Here is a 23,624-nt window from a genome sequence, read left to right on the forward strand (position 1 = left end):
TGTCCGGGGAGAGGAGTTCTGCTTCACAAATCTCGTCTCTTAACTTTCCCACTGCTGGCTTAGGATTCGCCTTCTCCAAATTTGCGCAGTTACTAACGAGCTATCACTTTCCAGCTTCAAATTGTTTTTCCCTATGGTCTCTTCTTCCATTCTCTTTGATCCCACTGGCTTACTTTGGGATATCTCTTCATTGTCTTTTCAGAGGCCTGCGTGAGAGAATGGAGGTATGTTCACTAGTCTATCTGGAAATCCAGGAGTAGATCTCAGCTTTTTAAAGAACACTTCACGGTATCTTTACTGTGAGCTATGCGAACCACACACTTACTATAGAAAATTAAACTTTCTCCAAAAGAAGACCCTCACGTGCTAGAAGTCCACGTGACCGATTTTTATTTTTAGAAACCATCAAATGAGTGTACAGCTTCAGGCACTTCACAACTTTCAACCTCGTGGTTCTCAATTACCCAGACCGCCAGATAATCATACCTTTGCCCCTCCCAGATGTCCATTCCCTTTAAATCAGAGACTCCTGAGTCCATTTCCTTTAGCCTTTTAATAGTAGCCTTTTAGTATTTTCCAATAAGTGCTTTCAACTGGACAATATACATATCATGCTTTCCTCGTTACCACTTGTCCATCAATAAATATACAAAAATCAGAGGAAGGATGTGCTGTGAAAAATCAAAGTAACAATGGTCACCGTACATGCATGAACAATGAGCTAGCCTTTAAAAATGCAACACAAATGGCTTATAAAAGGGCATACCCATTACATGAAGTCGCATGGACCACGTCATTCTTATTCTTAAGTATACTCGACATTTCTAGAAAAGTCAGAGACTCCTTTCTCCCACTCCTCTGCGGTACCAGCATTGACTAAACAAACATTGGCTATGGAATCAATTCGTGGCATCATGGTCTCAATGTAAAACTTTGAGAGAGTCTGCTGGAGGAACCCATTCTGCCAGGCTAGGATGTGCAAAATGTGGATATGAAGGTGTCTTTTGCCCCATTTTATTTTTCACCCAGTGTTAAGAGCAGCTCCCAGGAGACACAATAGATTTACAATTATAGGCAAAATTGCATCTTAAGCTCTCAGCTTAATGGGAGAGATTATCTCTTATTCCACGAACTTCAGGCAATATTGCAGGGGTACTGCCGCCAAGGGACGCAAGCTCTAGACCTATCTATCCAGTTCCTATCTTGAAAACACAGAAGTATATCCAATAAGAAATACAACAATAATAAAAGGAAAAGTCATATTTGATTCTAACATGAAATAGAAAACAATTACTTATCTTAGCCTATTTGTTGGCAATGTCTGGAAAAGGAAAATCATCCCTAGCTGTGAGCCTTTTCACACTATCCATGGCCCCAAAGAGAATCTGGGGACAGGCAAGAGCCTGCTATAGCTCTCCTGAACCGGATCCCGGAGTGGCTAAAGAGCTGGCGTGAACCTGTCAGGGAAGTCTCTGCTCTTGGAAGGCAGGGAGCACTTGGACACTAGTGGCCGTGACAACAGAGTGGCTGTATGTCTATTTCCTTCCTTCCAACTTGAAAATAAAAAGAAAACCAGACAGCTGGATATGGAACTGACCAATTATGTTCACATAGAAGAAGGGACTTTTCAAAGATCATGACTGGGAAGAGGTTATGGGGGTGGATAAGGGAGAACAGAAATTGGAAATGTGCACAAAGTGGGCATCTCTTTTAAAATTAGATACTTCATAATCACGCCATGTAGAAGTCCAGCCCTGACTTATTTTCTGAGCTATTTTCTTCTCCTTCCTCTCCCTCTCCCTCTTCCTCCTCCTTCCTCCTCCTCTTCTTCCTCTTCTTTTCTTCTTCTTCCTCTTCTTCTTTTCTCTCTCTCTCTCCCTTTCTGTCTTAGAAACATTGCCAGTTAAACATCAGTTTGGCAACAGATGACTTTCTACGGAAGCATAAGGTAAGAGGTCCCATTTTATAGGAGTTCTTTATAGATTCAATTGCTTCTATTACAATTGCTTCTATTACAAGTCACCTTTGGAAGTTCCAGGACCAATGGGACCTTCTCAACTTATGAATATAGACCACCAAGCAAGGGATAAAGCCATTATTCTCTTATTTGGTCAGACACCTGCCTATCTAGTGCTAAGATTCCAATGGTAGGAAGACCTGTAACCTTCTGAGCAACTTCCCAGGCACTTGACTTACCCTGAGTAGCAACTGCATCAGGGGAAGACAACTGGCTTGTTAGAGTATAAACAAATACAGCCATAAAAATACTCAAACAGGATCTACACAGCTCTCTCCCCTCTTCGCCAACCTGTGCCAATCAGTTGGCTACCCTCTGTTGGACTCTCTTTCATATCCATTGACTTCTCTTTTAACTACAAGAGATCAAAAGGTACTTCCATATTGGTTTTGGACAGCACTTGGGTGTCTATGAAATGGGGTGCCACGAATGGTAGGTCATGCACCATAAGGTCACTTTTCACAGCCTTTTCAGGGCAGAAAAACAATGGCCATTGGCACATAAAGGCAGCTGAAGCTTCTCCTTTCCTAATTCTAATGCTAGGACAGGAGAAAGTCTTTGAAGCCTCAGAAATAAAATAGCGCTCTCTTCCTTGATGTTCGTTGAGATTGGGTTGAGTGAAACTGAATGGGGGCTTAGTGGCTCTGAGATGAAGACTTTCAAGGAGGACCTTCTCGCATCTTCCTGATGAGTTTTTGGGAACCAGATCTTGCTGGTTAAAAAAACCGAAGGATCACAGCACAAAGGGTTATGGTGGAAGAAGTACAGATGTTTATTATGAACAGCTTAAACCCTTTATGCCTCTGAAAAAGTAACCAAAAAAAAAAAAAAAAAAAAAAGAATCATACTGATCAAAGGACATCCAGGGTTTAATATTTCAAAAACAGATAAATAGGTTCCTACAGATAAATAGCTTCACCTTTTGGGTATTTCCCCAGAAGCATCTGAAAAATTTCCAGGTCTGTAGAAGGGGATGTGTAACCAGTACATTCTGACCCCCTACCCCGCTGGAAAGAAATTCCCAGGGAATGGGCTGCAGGAGAGGGGATAAGGGCCCATCCAAATTTCCTCCCAGGGACAAATCCCTCTTAGTCCTGTGGGATGTCCTTGGCAGGTGGCTGTTGCCTAGGTGGGGGAGTGGAGGGAAGGCTGGGGATCAGAAAGATGTATTGGTGGCTTTTGTTAGAAGCCATGCATAGCATATCCTAGGGGATGGAGGCTTCTAGGTGGGAACTGGAACAGTTAAATTTTTGTGGCTTATTAATTTGGCCCTCATTTCAGAAAGCAATGCTGTTTTTATAAATTGGACCTGACTTAAAAAAAAAAACACAAAAACAAAAAGGAGTAGAAAATTTTATACTAAAAAAAAATATCCCCCAATGAAACAATCAGTAGCACATTGCATCTGTGAAGTGTCCCAGCTCCTCGAATTGGTTGTGTCTCCAATTGCCATTTCTTTCCCAGGTTACCACGGTGTAGGTGCTACACCCCAATCTTCATGTCCACATTCTGCAGGTTCCGCGTCTCATCGGCTGTCATATACTGATCGGAGGTCACTGAGGACTCCTTGTTCACCAAGTGCACCATCTCCTGAGACTTGCTGGCCTCTCCGTTGAGTCCACTTGCCTTTCTCTCCTCCACCGCTCCATTACCGTTGTTGATTACCAGCTTTTTCTTCTGCCCACACCTAGTAATTTAAAAAAATCATGTGAGAAGGTGCTATGACACACACCACCATTGTTATTGTCACCACTATCACCATCACGACAATTTTTGAGGGTCACAGTAGGTTTCGTCTTACTGACTCTTCACCGTCCTGTGCCTCTCAAAGCGAGTCCCCAAACCAGCAGCAAAAGCGTCCCCTGGGAGCTTGTTAGAAATGCAAATGCTCATCCCGACCCCCGATGCACTGAATCAGAGAACTCCAGGAGTGGGTTTAACGTCTGTGGTTTAATAAGCCCGCCAGGGGTCTGATGCACCCCTGAGTTTGAGAATCCACGGTCACAGCATTGTTCCCCTTTTGCACTGTTCCCCTATTGCAAGTGAAGAGCTCCTTAGGCTCAGAAAACGCACTAACTTGCCCCAGTTATTCTGCCATAGAAGAATCGCGATTCCGGCCCTTCTGTGTCTGACTCCTGAGTTCTAATTCTCCTTCCCCCTCCTACGCGATGGCAACATTTGCCTTTTTTTAGGCACTTGAGCAACTTCTGCAGACTTCGATGCACACAAACATGATGACTACACATCATTCTGATTTGGGTATTCAACCAAGTCCATTACTTCCTCTCCCCGGGCGACACGGCTTACCAGGGTTCTTACTGCACGGACCGAGAAAAATGCAACATTTTCCTACAAGGGTAAGGCCGTATTGATTTTCACTGGTTAACACTGGGTAACTTCCCATAACCCTGGACACAGGTTTAACTATGTAAGGCAAGCTGTTCACCGTTGCTGCCAGGGTTCTCAGTAACATTACTTAAGATTCGAATGCAAGGAGGTCTTCTATGGAAGAGCATGACCTTGATCGTGTCCCCGGGTCCTGGTGTTGTAGCATTGCCTCCCCCGCCCAGCCTGATGCAATACTTCCTCTTTCCTGTAACAGGATCCCTGCCGCACATCTAGAAGTCAGATTGCTTGACGGAAGCCAAGTTGCAGAGCCTCACAACTGCAAGTGGGGCCGGCAAGAGGCGAAATGGGCTAGCATTTATTGGACACCTCCTGAATGCCAGGCGGTTTACATGTAATTTCATGAAATCCTCACCACAATCCCGCAATGCAGCTGTTATTCTAGTCACACAGCAGTGGAAACTGAGGTCCAGGGACGTTTAACAACTAGCCTGAGGTCACATAGCTAGTCAGACAGACAGAGTCAATATTCAAATCTACGCCTTTATGACCAGAAGCCTGGGCTCTGCCCAGCTCTATTCATGCTGCCAACCATCTGGAGATTTGGAAACAGTATGAAGTCGGAATTGTTCTCTTTGCCGCTGGATGTTTGGAGTTGTAGAGACAAAGCATCTATTATTCATGAGCATGGGCCATTCCCTCTAGAACTGCCAAGGCCATAAACTTTAATCTCTTATTTGGGGAAATAGAAATTATACCTCCTCAACAGGAGGTAGATCCTGTCTCCTCTGGCATGATGCGTGCTTGATGAGGGGCGGAGGGAGGGTTGCTTGGACTTTGGAGCAAATCTGTGGGGCTGCGCCTTGTGCGGTCCACATGGACAAGGGTAGGGACTTGATTTTGAGACCTTATTGCTGTGTCACCTGGGACAGCTCATTTAACCTCTCTGAGCCTCAGTTTTCTTAACAGTAACATCGGGCTATTAAGAGTACCAATCTCATAGGATTGTGGAAAGCCCTTGAAACAAAGCCCAGCACTGATACATGAGTCCATTATTGCTATTATTTGTTGCCCTTACTAAATGGGGTGACAAAGCCAAGGCCTTGGATAAGCACTTAGGACAGAATCTGGAACACAGGAAATTTTCGAGAAGCACTGGCTGTCGCTGTTCATATAACCAGAGACATAAGAATTTGGGTCTTGCTTGTTTCTTCTGGCTGCCTCCACCTGGTCACTATATTTACTGTGAAGATGGCCCAGAAGGCTGAAGGTGGAACTCTGCTTGCATTATTTTAAATTCTCAAATGGTACCTCAGGTGTTCTTTGGAGGGAAGGTGTCTCATTAAACCAAATCCCATTTGCTGACCTAATGGGTGATTTCGAAGTTGAATGAAATATTGTAGGAAAGTGATTAATAATTGTAAAAAACGGTGCACAGGCAGGAGTTTGGGATTCATATTATTTAGTCTAAACAAAGCTGATTTTATTTATTTATTTTATATGTTTATTTGTGTGTGTGTGTGTGTGTGTGTGTGTGTGTATGAGAGAGAGAGAGAGAGAGGGCGAGAACAAACTGGGGAGGGGCAGAGCAGGGGCGGGGCAGGGGACATAGACTCCAAAGCAGGCTTTATACTGGCAGCACAGAGCCTGACGTGGGACTCAAACTCATAAACTGTGAGATCATGACTTGAGCTGAAGTCGGATGCTCAACCGACTGAGCCACCCAGGCGCCACTAAACAAAGCTGATTTTAAAAGTGGGTAACACTGGACCTGTAGGGCGCAGAAATATTGTGCTTGGGTCTGTCCTGCCCCCCCTTTCCCTTTGGATTTATGTGTCTCTGTTATCTGGGCTCTTCCAGGAGGACAGGATGCTTCTCATAAATAACTAGTCCAATATCCGGGGCTCTAGGCATCAATAAGTCCTTTTTTTAAAACTTACTACATCACCAGTTTATCACAAGAGGATAGAACTCAGAAGCGGCCAATGAAAGAGGTGCACAGGGCGAGGTATGGGGAAAGGGCGGGAGAGTCTATGCTTCTCTGAGAGCACCACGCTCTCAAAATCTTCACGGTTCACCAACTCAGAAGCATTAATAAGTACTTTAAAAAGACAAGCTCTAAGTTTTTCATTCTTCTTCGTTATTTCAGAAAGAACACTAGAGCTGAGGAGACTTCAGAGGTCACCCAGCCCAACCTCTTCATTATGTAAAACCAGAGACGGAGTCCAAGAAGTCAAGGGTACCGTCCGAGGCTACACGACTAGTTACGGCAGGAAACAGAGTATCTGCAACTTAGATTTTTCTGACTCCAAAGGTCAGAGATCTCTATAGAATCGCATCCCTCTTCATCTTCTTTCTCCTTAAATCTCAGGCATCGATCCGCTGAGCAAACAGTGACCACGAGATACAGAAGGAGCCATACTGGGGCCTTACCAGGAGAGGGTGGACAGGCTGGGTGGGGTGGGAAACCAGGTAGCACACATTTAGGGCATGGAGGAATGTATCCTGAAAGATTACAGGGGAGTAGCTTCACACCTGCTCTTAGGTCTCTTCCACCTGAGAAACCTTAAAGATATTTAGAGATTTGTTTTGCATTGTGTTAGGGCTGTGCCATTCGGTATGGTGGCCACTAGCCACACGTGGCTATTGAAATGCAAAACCAATTAAAAGTAAACAAAGTTAAAAATTCATCTCTTCAGTCAAACTAGCCACACGTCAAGGGCTTAGGAGCCACAAGTGGTTGGTGGTCGTGAGTTAGGGCAGATGTAGAACATTTCCATCACTACTGAAGTTCTAGTGGACAGCTTTGTTACAGAGGACAGGATGACATTGGATGGACACACACTGCAATGAGCTTGCCCGTAGCTTGAGAGAAGGAAGGCGTTTCTAAACCATGGAGCTTTCTAGAGGGGACCTACTAAGCAGAGGGCAGATGACTGTTTACAGAAAAGATGATTATTCCCCTGACGCAGACAGCTGGTGAAGGCCTTTTCTGCACAGTCAGTAGACAAACATCCTTGAATCATTTCTGTTTTGTGAGACCTTGTCTCATAAGGTCCTCTCATTTTTTTTTCTCTCCTCTTCATACACGTCAAATCAATTCTTTAGGGGAAAGACACCTAACTTCTGTTGGGCCCCATCCGCTATCTACCAACCCAACTGACTCCTAACACAACCGTTTGCTCTTAAGGAAATGGAATGAAGTAGGATTTCCATTGGAAAGCTGAAATTCAAGGAGTCTGGTTACATGAGCAACAGCAAGGAAAGAGGACGTGGAGGTGGGAAAAGCTACAGCAATAATAAGACCCCTAAATCGGCATCTTTAGCAGGCATGACTCACAGATCGCTTCGTCGTGGAGGCCCGCGGTCAACCCTGGCAGGCCAACGTCACGAACTGCTTTTCCACTTCCGTCTTTTAACCAAAATTCCTACACCAGTGCCTGGCACACAGTATGTTCTCGATCAGCTGACTCAGATCCAATAAGTCAACACTGCCGCTAAACCTTAAGGTTCTCTGGGACGGGACGGCACCCTTTCCACTTTTAGTCTTCTCTTCTTCCTCGCCAGCACGGAGTCAGAGGAGCTACTCGAAAGATGTCTGCTAAATACATGGAAGCCTGTCACAGGTCTTTACTTTCCACCAAACTTTCTTTGATGAAAATAGGATTCTGGATCTCTCTCAAATGTAACGTTCAAAGCAGAAAGGCCCCAGCCTTTTAAGAGGATTAGGAATGGGCTTGCGGCTTTAGAAACGCAGTGCACATTAAGGGGCCCGTGCAGCCGTTAACCACCCTCTTAGCTGCGTGGCAAATCTGGTTTAGATTATCTAATCAGGACATAGTAATTTACGGCGTCCAAGCAGCTACTTTCCCGGTGAGATACTCGCTGTGCCGGATCCCGCGTGTCCCTGTTTGCCTGTTGCTAGGGTGACTACCGGTCTTGGGACAAGGGGGAGGGCAGCCGTGAGGCCCCTTTTTGCAGCTGACATGATGGGGAGTGACGTATGAGCTAACCAGCCCCTCTGTACGGACTCCAGCTGCTCTCAGAGACAGCTGAGATGTTTCTCTGAAGAATTTCCCACATGGACGGCATCCGGGGCCAGCGTTTCTATGGCGACATGCGCAAAGCTGTATATGTGTATATGTGAGCAGAAGGGGTACAGTCTAGGCCCTGGAACAAAAGGACTCATTTTCAACAATGGGAAATTCATCTTTAATTGAGCAAAAGTAATCTAAGAGAAAACAAGAAGGCTGAGGGAGAGTATAAAGACTCTTTGTAAGGGCTCCCTCAAGTCACATTATTCAAATTCAGCAAACAAAATCTCTTTCCATTTAGTCAGGAGAGGCTTCTAGGAGGTCTTTCGGATTTCTGTGCCTAGTGTTTGTTCCTTATACAATTGGCTATCATGAGTAATTTTTTTATTATTCTCTCAAAGGTACAGAGAGCAACAGTTCTTGACTTTAATACAGCACTTTTATGAACTCGTACCAGGGTAAAGTGACATTATTTGATTTCCTCAGAGAGAGATACTGCATGGGCTGCACATGGCAATAGAATTAGCTGTTTGTTGCTTTACAAAAGCCAACAAGAGACATTCTAGCATTTTCTCCAGATCTTCTCCCCAAGCTAGGGGCATTTTCTGGCCTGTTAGATGATCTAGTGACACAATAAGGGTAGCCCTACTTGGAAATAAGATTCTTATACCGTGTAAGAAGCAATCTCAAGGGACATTTACAGAAGGTTTAATGTTCCTCTACATATGCTCAGGGGAAAATAATGCATCTTTAGAGCATTTTGAGCAGGAAATTTAGACTTGTAGAATACTATGTACCCTGTCAAAATTCATGTCCTCTGTTGCCAGAATGACTATTTCCATTCATTTCACTTTAGGTGGTGTTACTTCTTGAGCCTGGTCACAGCTAAATCAGGTATATGTATTATTTAAATAACTTCCAGCATGATAGGCCTTGGTTGAGGCAGGGAGAGAGAGGGACCTTTGAGGCTATACAAACGCCCAGATGCTGTTTGACAGTCTTTATTCAGACTTTTTTAAGGAAAATTCTTCATCATTTCATAGACTGTTGGGGAGCTCTTCCTAAGCAATAACCCAAATCCTTTCAACTATAGTTCCCAGAAAAGAGAAAACGGTATCGTTACAAACAACAACAACAACAAACGAAAACAATAAGAAACCCATAGAAATCCAATGCCTATTTTAGGTAAGGGTTCTAGAAGGTTCTGTGGGCTTTAGACAGACTAAAGAAGATGACCAATTCCTAGATCTTTATACAGCGATTTTTGCGATGTGGATGCATTTACTAAATATTGTTTAATCAATCAATGAATGAGTACATACTCCTATGCCTTTCCAGTGAGATATTTTGTAACTTTCATCAGATGGAATCTCCAAGGGTTCAACCCTGAAAAATTAAGAACCTCAAAAGATTCCACACTGTTTAAAAGTGATGTTCCAAATAATCACAGTGTCTGTTTTATCTAAAGAATGTGCAAAAGCAGGGCTTCTTGAACTGCACCCAAATCCCTGGAATCTTGTCAAGACACAGATTCTGACACAAGACATCTGGGTGGGGCCCCAGATTCTGCATTTCTAGCAAGATCCCAGAGTGTCGAGGCCACTGGTTCCAGGGGCTACACTCTGAATAGCAAGCACGTAAAGCCCACGTTTAAGTGACGTCCTTTCAAAGCAAAGGCCCCAAGGTGGATCCCCTTACCTTCTTCGACTATTGACAGCAATGCAGACGGCAAGAATCAAAGCCAAGGCCAGGAGGGAGGCCAAGATGATGAGCCATTCTGGTGAGAGTGAACCAAAAGACACCTGTGAGCTTGGGAAATACACTTTATAAAAACAAAAATGCACTTTATAAATTGATCTGGTCCAAACAAGAACTACACTCAGCACCACAGGTTGAGTCTGGCCAAACGGCCTTGCCAACTGGCAGATAATACTAGAACAGTTCTGCTATAGGCGTCTGCCCAACAGGACTCTTGTTTTAAACTCTTATCACCGGTCAGAATTTTCAAGTTCCTCCAGAAGAGGCGTGTCTCCAGAAAATCAGAGAATCACCTGCAGAAACTTGTAAAAGCTTTTGGTGCAATATTATTAAGCAGACTAAAGGACATTTATGTTTCCCTTGAAAGGAACATTCTTCTCCTATATAAGAACCTTACGTTTTATGAAGAAACACAAAAGGGGACCATGTACTTAGTGGATAGATAAAGGACATTCCTGCAGAGGTCTGAACTTATGCACATTCAACAGGGCGGGGTGGTGGTCATTAGGCAAAACTCATCCTTCCAAATGTGCATACTTTCGAGCCAACAGTTACACTTCCAGGAATTTACAGCGCCTCGGAATTAGTTATGAAGATGTTCACTGCTGTGTTATTTATATTAGTGAAAGTTGAAAATGACCTAAAATAATAGTAAGGGATCAGTTACATAAATTAGGGTATACTCACTATAGTATGGGCTCTGATAACAGGAGAAGGATATTTAATGACGTTGGAAACTTAACGAGCAACCAGTTGGGAGTGGTGACTTACTACACAGCATGCATGATGTAATTACATTTTTGTATAGAAATTACATTTTTAAATGATGGGAGGGACATATATGAAGATGGTAACCATATTTCTGGGTGGTGAGGTAGATAAGAAATGATTTATATTTTTGTCCTTTGGTGTGAATTTTCTAAAATGTCTCCAGTAATCATGTATTACTTGTGGACCACTGAAGTGTTATATACAGGTCTTAAAATCAAGCTTTAATGGGATAAAAACATGACTTGACAACTTGAATCAATTCCCTTGCCAAGTGGGTTGTGTGTCTGTGCAATGGGCTAGAGCTCAAGAACCAAGAAGAGTGCGAAGTCATAGGTCATCCATTCGTCTTTGAGAGTCTTGGTTTTCCTCCCATGTCCAGGGCAGGACTGCCTCTGCCGGACCTCCACCTGGTTAGGTGACTTTGGGGAGGGAGGTGGCATCAGGAGGTGGGGAGGCCAACAGGAGATACCATTTCTGTTCTTTTCTCTGGTCTTTCCTCTGAGATGCCTCACATTCACCCTCGCGAGAGCAGGGAAGAATATTGCAAATTGCACGTCCGCCACCTCCACATCCCCAGCAGCCCGCCGTGTCTCTCCATTTGCTCCTCTCCCAGCTCAGAGAGAGGGCTCTGGCAAGCCGAGGCAGGGGGATGAAGTGATTCCTACACTCTCCCCTTTCCCCGAGGGAGGCTCAGCTTGGAGGCCTCTGAAGAGGGGAAGGTTAAAAAGAGAATTTACAACCCTAGGAAAACTGTTCCTTCTTTGTAATCCCCCCATCCCCACCCCACCAAATGCTCGGTTTTGAGCCCAAGTCAATCAGATCAAGAATTTGCCTCAAGTGCCTTAAATCTTTATGGTCAGGAGAGCCAGGGGTCCCAGCCTCCTCACCCCGCAATGTGACTCATTTAGACACTTTCTTCTGTCTGGATCAGTAAAGACTGTCCCTCGAGAAAAAGCAGTTTGGGGATGAGAAGAATGTTTTCACTCCACTCCACACACATGGCCCTTATATCTCCTCACCGTCTGCAGTGTGAGAGGAAAGTCGCACGCTTCACCCCAAACCCAGAAATTAAGGGGAAACTGGGCGGGGATAGGAAGGACCTGGATACGGCATAAAGTCCACAGAGTCAGTCATTTGGGAAGGAAGCATTAGTAACTAAAGTGTCACTTCTTTGGGATAGGCCAGGAACAGGTCTGAATATTAGCTCATTCAATTTATGGGTCCCAGAGAAAAGAGAGTTTCATTCTTTCCTACCAAGTGCTCTTGTTCACCCTTGAGCTTGCAAAGAATATGCTTTTCTATTTATTTATTTATTTTTTTAGAGAGAGAGAGTGCACATGTGAGTGAAGGAAGGTCAGAGGGAGAGAGAGAAGAGAGAACCTTAGGCTTATGCTGAGCGTGGAGCCCTCGGGGCTCGATCCTACGACCTTGGGATCATGACCTAGCAGAAATCTAGAGTTGGACGCTCGGCTGACTGCGCCACCCAGGTGCCCCAAGAATGTGTTTTAGTCCCCTCCCCCCCTTTTTTTTTTCGCTTCACAGATTGAAACTTACCTGGAATTTGAGGTTTCCGCGTAGGACCGGAGGTCGTGTTCGCCCCACCTTCTTGACTTCCACTTGTGTGTCCTGAGAGGAAGAAACAACACCTCTCAACCCAAGTTTGGAATGCGTGACCACGAGCTCCTTACAGAGCAGTACACAGGGCCAACCTCTCTACGATCTGCTCACTGCGCAGCTATTTATAGATTCAAGCCACAGACATTTATAAAGTGTTACACGAAAGACATCTCCCCAGAAAAGTTGGTTTGGTTAAGGCTGAGGTCTGGAAGTGTTATTTTCATCAAGAACAGGAGAATTCTCACCAGTGGTGCGGCACAGTGTTTCAGAGCTTGGGCTCCAGGGCAGGGCAGTCCCGGGTTCGAGTCCTGCCTCCACCTCTTGCCAGCAACGTCTGCTGAGTCAAGCTACCCTCTCCAAGTCTCAGTTTTCTCATTCGGAGAATGGGAATGAGAATAAAATCCACTTCACCGTCATTTACAGAGGTTTAAAGAAGGACACAAAGATGGGAATTGTGTGCAGAGGCTCCGTTCTGATTCAGGACCTTGCTACTCAAAGTGGGGTCCCTGCACCAGCTGCCGAGGTGTCCCATGTGGGAGCTTGCTAGGAATACAGAATCGCAGGCCTCACCCCTACTGAACTAGAATCTTCATCTTAACAAGATCCCTAGAGGATTCATATGCTCCAGAAACTCCGAAGCATATCTAACAATTGCAGTGAGTGTCTTCCTGGACACAAGCATAAATATTAAAAAAATAAGGGTTTAGGGGATAATGACCCTTTCTGTCTAGAAAAAAATCACCCTAGTAGAGTCCCCGCTATTATGTTATTGGAACATGCCTTTTCAGAAGAATGAATATCTTCTACCACTACAAAACACGACAAGGAAACAAACAAAACAGCTCAAACTGGAAGGGAGTGTTGCAAGACAAAGCATCCACAAGTCCGAACGGGAGGCTCATCAAAATGAGGGAGTCATCATGTTTTAAAGGAAACTTCTAAGACATCTGTGAAGAGACTCACCTGAGTTAATGCTTTGGTTTTTTTTTTTTTTTTTTGCTTGTGTTTTTTATGCCTCCTGCACTGCTTCAGAACAAAATTTGAAAACATCCCACGAAAATGAACTATTTCCCCCTACCAATGGGGAACCCACTGCAAAATGCTAAAAGTCCACCGAGGGAAGACAAAAAAGTAATCAGGGCAGTCTGTTTGGCTAAGCAACGCATGAAGATGGCCAGGCTTGAAGTACATGAAGATTTCCAAGGACAGTCAAACTTTAGACTGTGCAGAGTGGACAGTGAAATCTCGATGTTGGTGGTTATTTTAGAGCAGCCGACTCCTGTTTATACAATCTCCTGTTTTTGTTAACCTTGAAATGGAACAAAACAAATTCTGACTAGACTTCTGGCCATTCAACATACCTCATGTCACTTTGAGAGTGGCCTCTTACTTTACAAACTTGAGAAGGAGTCCAAGGTGCTTTTTCCGGCCGCCTCCCAGAGTCCTTGGTCACTGGCAGGTTTTCACCTGTGCAGGTGACTGGATGTGGGCCATGCACCCTGGAGATCTTTGGGCTTGAAAACCATCTAAGTGGTGCAGACGCTCTCACTGGTCTTTCTCGGACTCACAGCAGCCTTCGATATTTGAAAAGGAGGCCACTAATGGATCTTAATCTCTTGATTTCGGTTTTCAAAAAAAGCGCTCCCAGCAAGGAAAGATCGGGGTGTGTGTGCAACAAGATGAAGCCTCCTACTTGAACAATAGACACCGGGAGCAGGAGTCAGACAAAAGAGACTGCTCCCGCCCACCTGCTTCTCACTTCAAGCAAAGGCCAAAGAAGATGGACGAGATGCAGCAGGCCTCACCTTGCACCCTAGAGGTCTGCAAACCCAGCCGGGGTAGGGCTAGCTAGGAAAGCCAGTTCTGCAAAGAGGGACACTTGACACTGTAATTTGGAGATGAGAGCTAACCTGAGACGTGTGCACAGAGATCATTCAACTGGCCTCAACTGTGAGAAGAACAGTCCAGGACAGAGCTTCTCAAACTTCAGTGCACACCCAGTATGGGGGGAGGTCTGGTTAAAACGCAGACCTTGACGCAGCAGGCCTGGGATGGCTGGGGATTCTGCATTTCCAGCCAGCTCCTAGGTTGATGTCCCAGTGGCTGGTCCAAGGACCACACTTGGAGTAACTGGGGCCTCTTAATTTTAGAGAGCATGTGTTTTAATAATAACTCCCTATCATTTCCAAGATTTTGTCATTTTCCTGATACCTCACGTTCTTCACGAGAACTCTGGGAGGTAACTGAGGCAGGTATCCTGGTCCCCTTTTTTACTAAGAAGGAAACTTAAAGGAAACTTAAAAAGGCTAATTTGCTAAGTGCCCCAACCACGGAACCTAGAGACCTTGGGACTTCTGTCTTTATTTTAGAAACATTTCTAATGAACCCCTATATCCTGTGCTCTTACATAAAAGCTTATTACCAAGGCACCATGTAAATACCCACCTTCATATCTGCTTTAAGTGTGTGAACCTTTAGGCCTGGAGGCAACCGTGGCCCCGACTTAGGCGTGAAGGACAGACCGTGGTTCATATGGATTTACCTGGTTTTCATGGATCACCTGGACTGATGATACCAGGGACACACAACCTCTCAGTGGCCCCACCATTTTCGGTCACAGGTAAACCTGCCTCATGTCAGACTTCTGTTGCCTGGAGTAATATTTCCATGGGTGGGATCTGAGTCACGGCAAATGTGTATCCACTTAATCATACACGCCTGGCTGTAATTATGGTCATTACGGAGTGCTTTCTCCAGAACGGGCTTATAGAGGCATTATGAGACCCCCAGGGCTTGAAGGCTGGCTCCATCACTCAACTCACCAGTCATGTCAACCCAGCCATGGTACTTGCCCTCTCTGGGTCTTAGTGTCCTTGTCTGTAACACGGGATGGTAACAGTACTTACATAAGTCACAGGGTTTGTAGGATGGTGAAATATGGTAATATTAGATGAACCACACGAAACTGTGGCTCTTTGGCTGTTGACCTAAAAAAAGGGCAGTTTCCTATGGTCCAACCTAGCACATGTGAAGTGTTTAGAACAATGTCCCTAGCACACAGTACGTTCTCAGTAAATGCTAGGTACCCTGTTCTGGGGGTTACGCTGCTTTACGCATCCTTAAGGTTTCCGATGCAGCAGGTCTGAGGTAGAGCCTGAGCATTTGTCTTTCTAGTAAGTTCCCTGGTGATGCTGATGCCGCAGGGATGGGGACTGCACTTTGAGAACTATGGCGCCGGAGGAGAGTCTTCTGTGTGAAAGGATCAGGAAGAATACAAGTAGGGTCTCAATTTAACATTGCACTACACCAGATTAATAAGAGTGTGGGTTTTGGAGTAAGAACGGTCTGGGCTTGATCCCAGCTTCTCCATATACTGAGGACGCTGCTTAAGGGATTTGAGACTCAATTTCATAACGATTAAAATTGGGATAACCACAATTGTCGCAGGGCATTGTTTTCAAGACTAAATGATGAAACCTGTGGAAAGCATTCAGCGTAACCCTCCGCACAGGGTACTGTAGCTAACACCATAATATTTTCATCAGCAGTGTGATTTAATAAGCACTCTCTGTGATAGTGATGCATAAGGAAGTCTGAGAACCGCTCTTCTTGAGACACTGACTCATACTTTATTAAGCAGGCTCAAATGATGATAACAGTAAATTACTCAAGTAGCTCAAACTCACCAGCTGATTCTGATCCATGAGTCGTATGGGACCTCCCACTGGGGTGAACTGGTGAGTCTTGGTCTTCTGTAAGGAGCAATTAGAAAAGGGTCATTACTGGGGATACGTTCCAGTAACCAGGGAATCTGCCCTTCCTCATTTTTGCGTTGTCGAACAGCCCCTCACCAAGTTCAGGCTTTTAAGAGTCACCAAAAAGCAATGGCAAAGGAGCCTTGAACGGCTCCATTGGTACTAATTACTGTTCATCGCTTGACCCCCTGGTGAGGAGGCTAGAGCTCTGATCAAAAGTAAAGAAACTGGGACAGCACAGACCATCCAGGATGACCACGGGAAGTGTGGTTTTGATAGAAATCTAATAACCATAATACTCTAACAAAAATATTATGATGTCTTCCCAGGTCTGAGGTTGGAACTTGACACTGTGTTTTTGAAATGAAGATGATACGCTTTGAATTACACAAACGTGATCACTGGGTATGGATGTACTCTCTGGCTCAGAGCATGAGCCATTTAAAGAGCTTTCTCTGAGGCAGGAAATAGACAATGGTTTTGGTGTGCAGTAAAGGATCTTGGTGTTGAATTATGTAAAGATTCAGAGGGAAAGCTCAGCTGCTTATTTAGAGAAAAAAGTCAGAAGACAAATGAAAAAGGAATAAGAAGATAGTTAACCTGTGAAAAATATGGACCTGGTTATTAGAGTATGTTTCAAAAAACCCAATATTTTTCAAAAATGAAATCTGTATTTTTCAACACCAAGAGTTAATATAATTCTATCCCCTCAATCATCCATCAGCAAAAGGCCTTTAGATTGAAGCAAGCTTTTGAGTTGCTACAATCTGGATCCACAGGTCAAATCTTGGATTCAGCATATGGGAACCCCTGCTCTTCTCCCTCTTCCCCACACATTTCCAACACTACACTGGAATCTTTAAAAAAAAAAAAAAAGCAAAGCAACAACAAAGCAAAAAGAAGACAAACAGCAATAACAAAAGGGACAATGGTTTCATAAAGTGGCTGTAGTCACCCATTATGAAGATTAAGGTAATCTGATCATCACCATGTCTTTGATTTGAGAAGGCAGAAATAGGCGACCTGTAATCTCTTGTATAATTGTACGGAGAAATCAGATTGCTTTGTTTCTTTGTTAGAATACCTGAAAATAGCATTCGCTGAAACGCCAATACGAGCAGCCCCAATGCCACCACCATCATCATCTCCGCCATCACCACCGCCACCACGACCACAAGTGCAAATGTTTTAGTTCTTAATATTAAGCATAAAGACTGAGAAAAATGTATGGGAAGAAATAAGCTGTATCTGAGTGGTTTGGAAGAAAACCAAGGATGACAGATCACTTACTAATCATTTAATCCATGGAGAACCATGAAAACTCTGTTTGACCACGGAATACAGAAGGACTCAGCGTATGTGAATATCCATTTTGCAGAAAGAGTTTTATTTACCCGCAAATAGGCTATTTAGCCCTTCTATGCTACTATTGCCGTTAAAACTGCCATGTTAAATTTAAATGCATTCAATTGCCCAACAGGCCTTATTTTGCCGGGAGAAACCAGGCAGCGCTCTGAGATTCATTTCTCTGGAAGAAAACTGACGGTGCTACTTGGATTGTTTTCATAACTGAGCACAGAACCGTGGTGAAAAAAAGAACCAAAGGGTGTAAGGAGCTTTGTCATACCAATATCCCCAAAGTCAGTATTTTTAAAAACTGTTGTGTTTTTTGTTTTTCCAGAACCTCTATGGTGAGCAGCCCAGAGGAAAGAATCCAAGCAGGTGGTATTCTGAGTCTTCTGTCCCCATATCAGTCAGAGCCTCACAGATACCATCTGTTTCATATATTGGGTTCTCATAAGATTTATTCTTTTTGAGAGGAAGGAGAGAAAGATCTTGCTATAAATAAATAAATTTATATATTTATTTGTGTGTGTATATGTATGTATATATATATACGTATACATATATACATATACATATACATATGTATATATGTATACGTATATATATATATATATGTTTTTTTAATCACAAATATTTAGTATAATTCAATGGATGAGTGGGAAGGGCACAAGGAGGAACAATTCCAATTCTCGTCTGTTAGCCAGAGGTGGTGTTTCCAGTTCTCTTTTCTTCAGTGTAAGTTTCTTAATGCAAATAGGGGAACAAAGCGAGGGAGAAGCAGGGGAGACTGTTATTTGAGAAAAGAAGTCTCACGCTCCTTTCGGGTCTGGGTCCAACTTAATTGAATAAGTCATCTTTAGTCCTCTCTTTGCCATTACAACAAGAGAAATCGTGCCTATTCATAATTAGTAGATTAACTCATAAAGTTTGAGGTGTGAATCATAAGTAGGTTTGGCTACAAGCCCTTCACCGAAAGCAAAATTTGCCAATCCATCACCAGTAGAGATAATAATTTCAGAGCAAAGACATTAGCATATGGACATTATTCACATGTTGGGTAAACCCTTACTAAACAGGTAGCATATCTTAGTTGAATCAAATGAAATTGCTAATATTTAACGACTTGGACCTACAACAACATTGATTTTGTATGGTTCAAATTAGTATATCACGAGATTAGCAGCAAAGAAAGAAATTCTACCATAACAACCAAGTCACAAAAATAAATGGAGATTACTTTGACAAATAAAAGCATTATTTATCTAACCTAAATCTAACTTTATTTGCATTAGAATCATGACCTGTAATAAAAGCCATCCCCATGTCACAAATCAGCCTAATCACAGGCCTACACAGAAAATGTCCCCTGCAGTATTCAAGCACGCGTTGTTTCTCTCTGTAGAAAAATCAAACCAGATAACAAATGGCCAAGTTACCTGAAAAGAAACGATCAACATTAGAGTCGGAATCTCCAACAATATTAACTTCAGTAACTTCAGGGACCCCCGTCTTAGCAGGGGTCACTGGGATGAGTGTCCTGAGTTCCTTTGTGGCTGGGGACTGAGAAGTATAACTTTCCACTGAAGTAGCTGAGTCTTCAGGAAGACGTCCACTTCTTCTTCCACCTTTGCCATCAGTCCTATCTGTGTGGAGGCGGAATCAATGGTAAACCCACATTTGTGAGGCCGCCACCCAGCAGATGCCTGTCTTCAGAATGGTCTAATGCTACAAAAGCTTTCCGTTCGTTATTCACGAGTACAGAGCAAAAGACCATGTACTTCCTTATACCATCGAAGGGAAGCAATATTTTGCAATTGGCATCACCTGGACATCTACGGAAGAGATTTCGGTGATCCCCATACCTAGAAGGGGCATTTGTTGCAACACCTGCCCGGATGATCGAAGTTAGGTTTATGCCACTACAACTAACTGTGGCCTTCAAGTCAATTCAGGGACTAGATAATCTTGAGCTCTTACTCAGTTAGACCCACCACGGGTGAAGTGGAAAAAACACATCACTGAACTGAAAAGTAAAATCATGCTGCCCGCAAATGGAGTAGCAAATGCAAGGTTTCAAAGACCCGACGCTTTGATTATTCTTTCCTTTGCCATAAGGGCACTGCTCCTCAGTCGCCAGCACCATGGATTTATGTCCAGATGATGAACGGCAAAATAATGTTATCAATGAAAGGGAAATAGAAAGTGATAGCATTCAGACCTTTATGCCGATTGCAAACCATATATAAGCAATATGTTATTTTAAGACCACGCCACTAATTCCACAGCTTAAGAAGCCTGACCTTTAAGACTAAGAAAGAAATACGGTTTGCACTCAATGTACAGACAGTAGCTTCTAAGAGGTCTACAAAGCAGAAAAATCAAAGAGCCATCACCAGCCACACCTTCTGATCAGAAGTGACAGCATAGCAGCAGTCAACTGATGTGCCTCCACCAAAGACACTGCAAAGACATCCATAATTTATCGATTTTTAGCAAGAGCTGGAGCCAACTGGGCTTTACCATCCTTACTGCTAGATGTTGGAGTAGAAGTCACTGGATGGTCTTTATCTTCTTCCCAGTCTCCATGTGATGTAGAGAAGCTCTGAGTATTACTCTGCTCTGTTTCAAGGAGGGATGAATCCAGCATTAATTTGGAGCCGTGAAACACATCCTCTGTTATCTGCTGACAGGAGGGTCTAACTATCGCAGTGCCCGATGGGTAGGTGCAGAGGAATACTGTAGTTTGTGCACGCCACTCTCTTCTGATTGAGAGGAATGTGTAACGGAATTCTGTTTTGTCCCTTAACTGGCTCCTAAGAACTTCTCTTTCAGTGTCATCAACAAAGGCAAAGTGACAAGGTGAAGCCTGAACCCAGACTTTGTCCACCCTGGAACATCCTGGCCCAAGTCGCTTAGGAAAACCAGGGAACATAGAGACAGGGGAAAAGGAATGGTTGAATTCCAGTGCTCCTATAAATGGTCAAGAGTACCTAGCTGCGGGTCAAGAAGCACAACCGTAGGGCGATAAATACGACAGCGGCAGGTAGTCTGCCCCTAATGACAAAAAAAGGAAGAAGTTCTAGAATCTAGAATAACCTGCTCGAGTAACTCGGATCAAATTTACACAAAGAAATACTTCAGTACCTTCTAAAGAATATTAAATTAAAGTTACCATTTTTCATCTAGTATTAGGTTTTTGATCTCGCCCGTGAATGAGGATTCTCATCACTGCACTAAAATGCCAGGAAACGCTTGCCTGGGCAAACACAGGACCTTCACTGACATATATCAATTTGAGGCTGAACCGTTGCCCATATCTGAGATCACCTGGGACTGTTTTGAGTTGATTTCTTTTGGGTCCTTCTAGGAAAGGTACTGACCTCTGAGTTACAGATGCAGGCATTCCATAAACCACATCCATAAGCCACGTCCACCACCAAGCACACATCACAACCAGGAGGAAGACATTCACCCCAATCCCAATCCCAGTATCGGAATACAAGACATCAGGGCCATAAAGTGGAAATACAAGACCCTCCGTTGGAGGGGCCCATTCTTAGGCTTATCTCCATCTCCTCTGATACGTAACACTGTGCTACATACGTTCTTGGTGATCAAGCACACGCTTGCTGATGTTTTCCTTTGCCTAAAAGGACTCTGTCCATTATGTGTAGCAAGCAGTGAAATGAGTTTCTTAATTCTGGATTTCTTTCATATTCTGTGAAGAAATTGCGAATGATTTCAGGCTGATCTCTAAGATAGCCTTGTCCATATAGTGGAAATTAAGTCTCCTGAGGAGTTTAGCATTGCTTCTACCGGATGTTTACCAGTAGGAAGAGGTCCTGGCAAACATTCCTCTTCTGTTCCCAGGCCCTGTCACCTTTGTTAATTGTCAACAACATGCCTTGCCCCTCTTCTGTGGGCTGTGGTGATTTCCCTACTCTCTCTGATTAGCCAGACCCAAACGATCTTTTTGCAGCTATGAAAGCAACCCTACCCCTCTCCTGCCTTGACTGGAGGAAAGATGGGAACCAAAGGACATGGTTGAAACATAGAGAAACCACCGTCCTAGCCGCGGTCTTGGGTGTCACTGGCATAACTATTTAGAGACAGAAAATCAACTTGAGCGGAATCCCCCAACCTTTTTATTTTCCTTAAGATAAGGCCGTTGAGTAGGGAAATCACCAAGAATGAAGGAAAAATCAGATTTAAAGAACCCGCCAGGAAAATATCGGCAATGGAGACCCTTTTATCCTCTGGGCTGAGCCAAGCCACATAGCACTAACTGGATACAAGCTCTGTATCCAGGCCAGTGTGGGCCAGAGCTGAAGCAGGATCACAGGCCAATAAAGGGGCTGTTATGTCCTTACGAGTCGTCACGGAAAGAGGTCCTGTCCTGTCCGACTCTTCCACCGAATGTGTGTTTGGATCTGCAGAAGGCTGAAGTGTTGTACTATGGCTGGAGTCCGTATCTGAGGGAATTAAATCGGTGTTATTGCCTGATTTACTAACCCACCTCCTGAGGGTGGTTTAGGGTCTACAGACAAACTATTTTTATATTCAAAACTGGACAAGAAGGAAAAAACGTTCATACTGATTGATGCCTGCAGAACCGGGACAAACGATTGCTTCTTCAAAAGAGAATCGTAAGAAGCAGGTGGCTTTCACTTAAAGACTGAGTGTATGAAAGGTACAATTTTTGTTTGCTTTTGCTGGGTCTGGCAGGGCTCTAAATGAGAACACGATGTGCCTCCCAAGCCTCGCAAAAAGGCAGAAACATAGCCCACGTGTGACTGGTCCCGTTCCCTACACATTGTCTTCCTTATAGATGCACGTGATCTGGATCGTAGAGAAAAGACAAAACGCACTGGTTCGGACACCATTTTATCACATCTCCCTCGCTTGGGTCAAAAGCTTGTCGTTGTTGTTTTGTTTTTTTCTTACAGCCCTCTTCCCTCTTTTGGCCCTCTTTTGCGCCACAAAGTGAATGGGCATATAACACATAAAATTATCATCCAATACTACCTCCATGAAGGCCACAGGAGGTATTCAGGGGCAAGAAAAAAGAAGCACATGTCAGTGAATCATTCTCCCCGTAAACACAAGTATGAGGTGTCCTTGGCACTTAACATGTACAATGTTGAGTGGTACAGAAATGTCACCGACATATTGATATATCCTGTTTCCAGTAATCGTTGCAAAGTGCTGCTGAAATGGTAAGTCCTAAGTGAAAGAGTCACCAATCGACCCACAAGCACCATCACTGTTGCTGGCTCTCCGGCTCAAAGTACCCCCACACCGCTGCATCTGGAGAGATTTGACCAGGTCCAGATGACTCCAGTGGGAAACACTGGAATACTGGGCCTTCACATTCACCCTGCGGCCTTTACTACAAGAAAAGAGAATCAAGATCTTTGTAGGACAAGACGTGGCTAACTGTACTATCCCAGGTCTCCAAAAAGAGGAAAGGCGAGCTAACCCAAATTGAAATCCCAAATGGATATTTTCCCAGAAAGAGTCCTGTCTGTTGAAAGTCTCTAGACACACTTGTTCATCGTCTTCCCCTTCTGTAAGTAGCATCGTTCAAGATGTATCGCACCGTTCTGTAGTTGAAGCCAATTGTATTGCCCTTTGCATGTCTAACTCAATGGACTTTCTTTCTATTCATCAGTGGATAATTGATTCTGAAGCTGCTTTACTGGCTTGGTTCCCACCGTGGATAGACCAGAGCCTCCAGCTGCCACGTGCATAAATATGTGTGCTGGGTTTGCATGTAGCCTTGACCCACTCAACCCAACGGCCACAACCTCATTCAAACTCATCTTCCTTTATGACAAATGGACCCAGTAACTCTGAGAAACTCATTCCTTGGTTTCCCTTTCTTTATGTTTCTCCTTACATGAGTATCCTTCCTAAAAAACAAAACAAAACAATACAAAACAAAACAAAACACCTTTCCCTGACTTCCTTTCTCTGCCT

At 43.9% G+C, this 23,624-nt stretch overlaps 1 protein-coding gene across 15 annotated transcripts in view; it reads right to left on the reverse strand.

Annotated features, from left to right (window-relative positions):
• Positions 1–534: 534 nt before the first annotated feature.
• The window catches only part of CD44 (CD44 molecule (Indian blood group)), an 89,514-nt gene continuing 66,424 nt past the window's right edge, over positions 535–23,624 (reverse strand). For 7 of the 15 annotated variants that reach the window (XM_019470090.2, XM_019470086.2, XM_019470094.2 and 4 more), the window contains 7 exons: positions 22,016–22,117; positions 20,166–20,264; positions 19,082–19,288; positions 16,230–16,295; positions 12,481–12,552; positions 10,096–10,174; positions 535–3,704 (listed from right to left, as the gene is read on the reverse strand). In XM_019470090.2, the coding sequence (XP_019325635.2) occupies positions 3,500–3,704; positions 10,096–10,174; positions 12,481–12,552; positions 16,230–16,295; positions 19,082–19,288; positions 20,166–20,264; positions 22,016–22,117 (830 nt within the window). In that variant the 3' untranslated portion in view covers positions 535–3,499. The remainder of the gene's footprint in view (positions 3,705–10,095; positions 10,175–12,480; positions 12,553–16,229; positions 16,296–19,081; positions 19,289–20,165; positions 20,265–22,015; positions 22,118–23,624) is intronic. The other 8 variants (XM_019470099.2, XM_019470105.2, XM_019470106.2 and 5 more) reach the window with 6 other exon arrangements.

Source organism: Panthera pardus, unplaced genomic scaffold, assembly GCF_024362965.1.
Source record: "Panthera pardus isolate Hobbes unplaced genomic scaffold, ASM2436296v1 HiC_scaffold_12, whole genome shotgun sequence".
In the NCBI taxonomy this organism is placed as follows: Eukaryota; Metazoa; Chordata; class Mammalia; order Carnivora; family Felidae; genus Panthera; species Panthera pardus.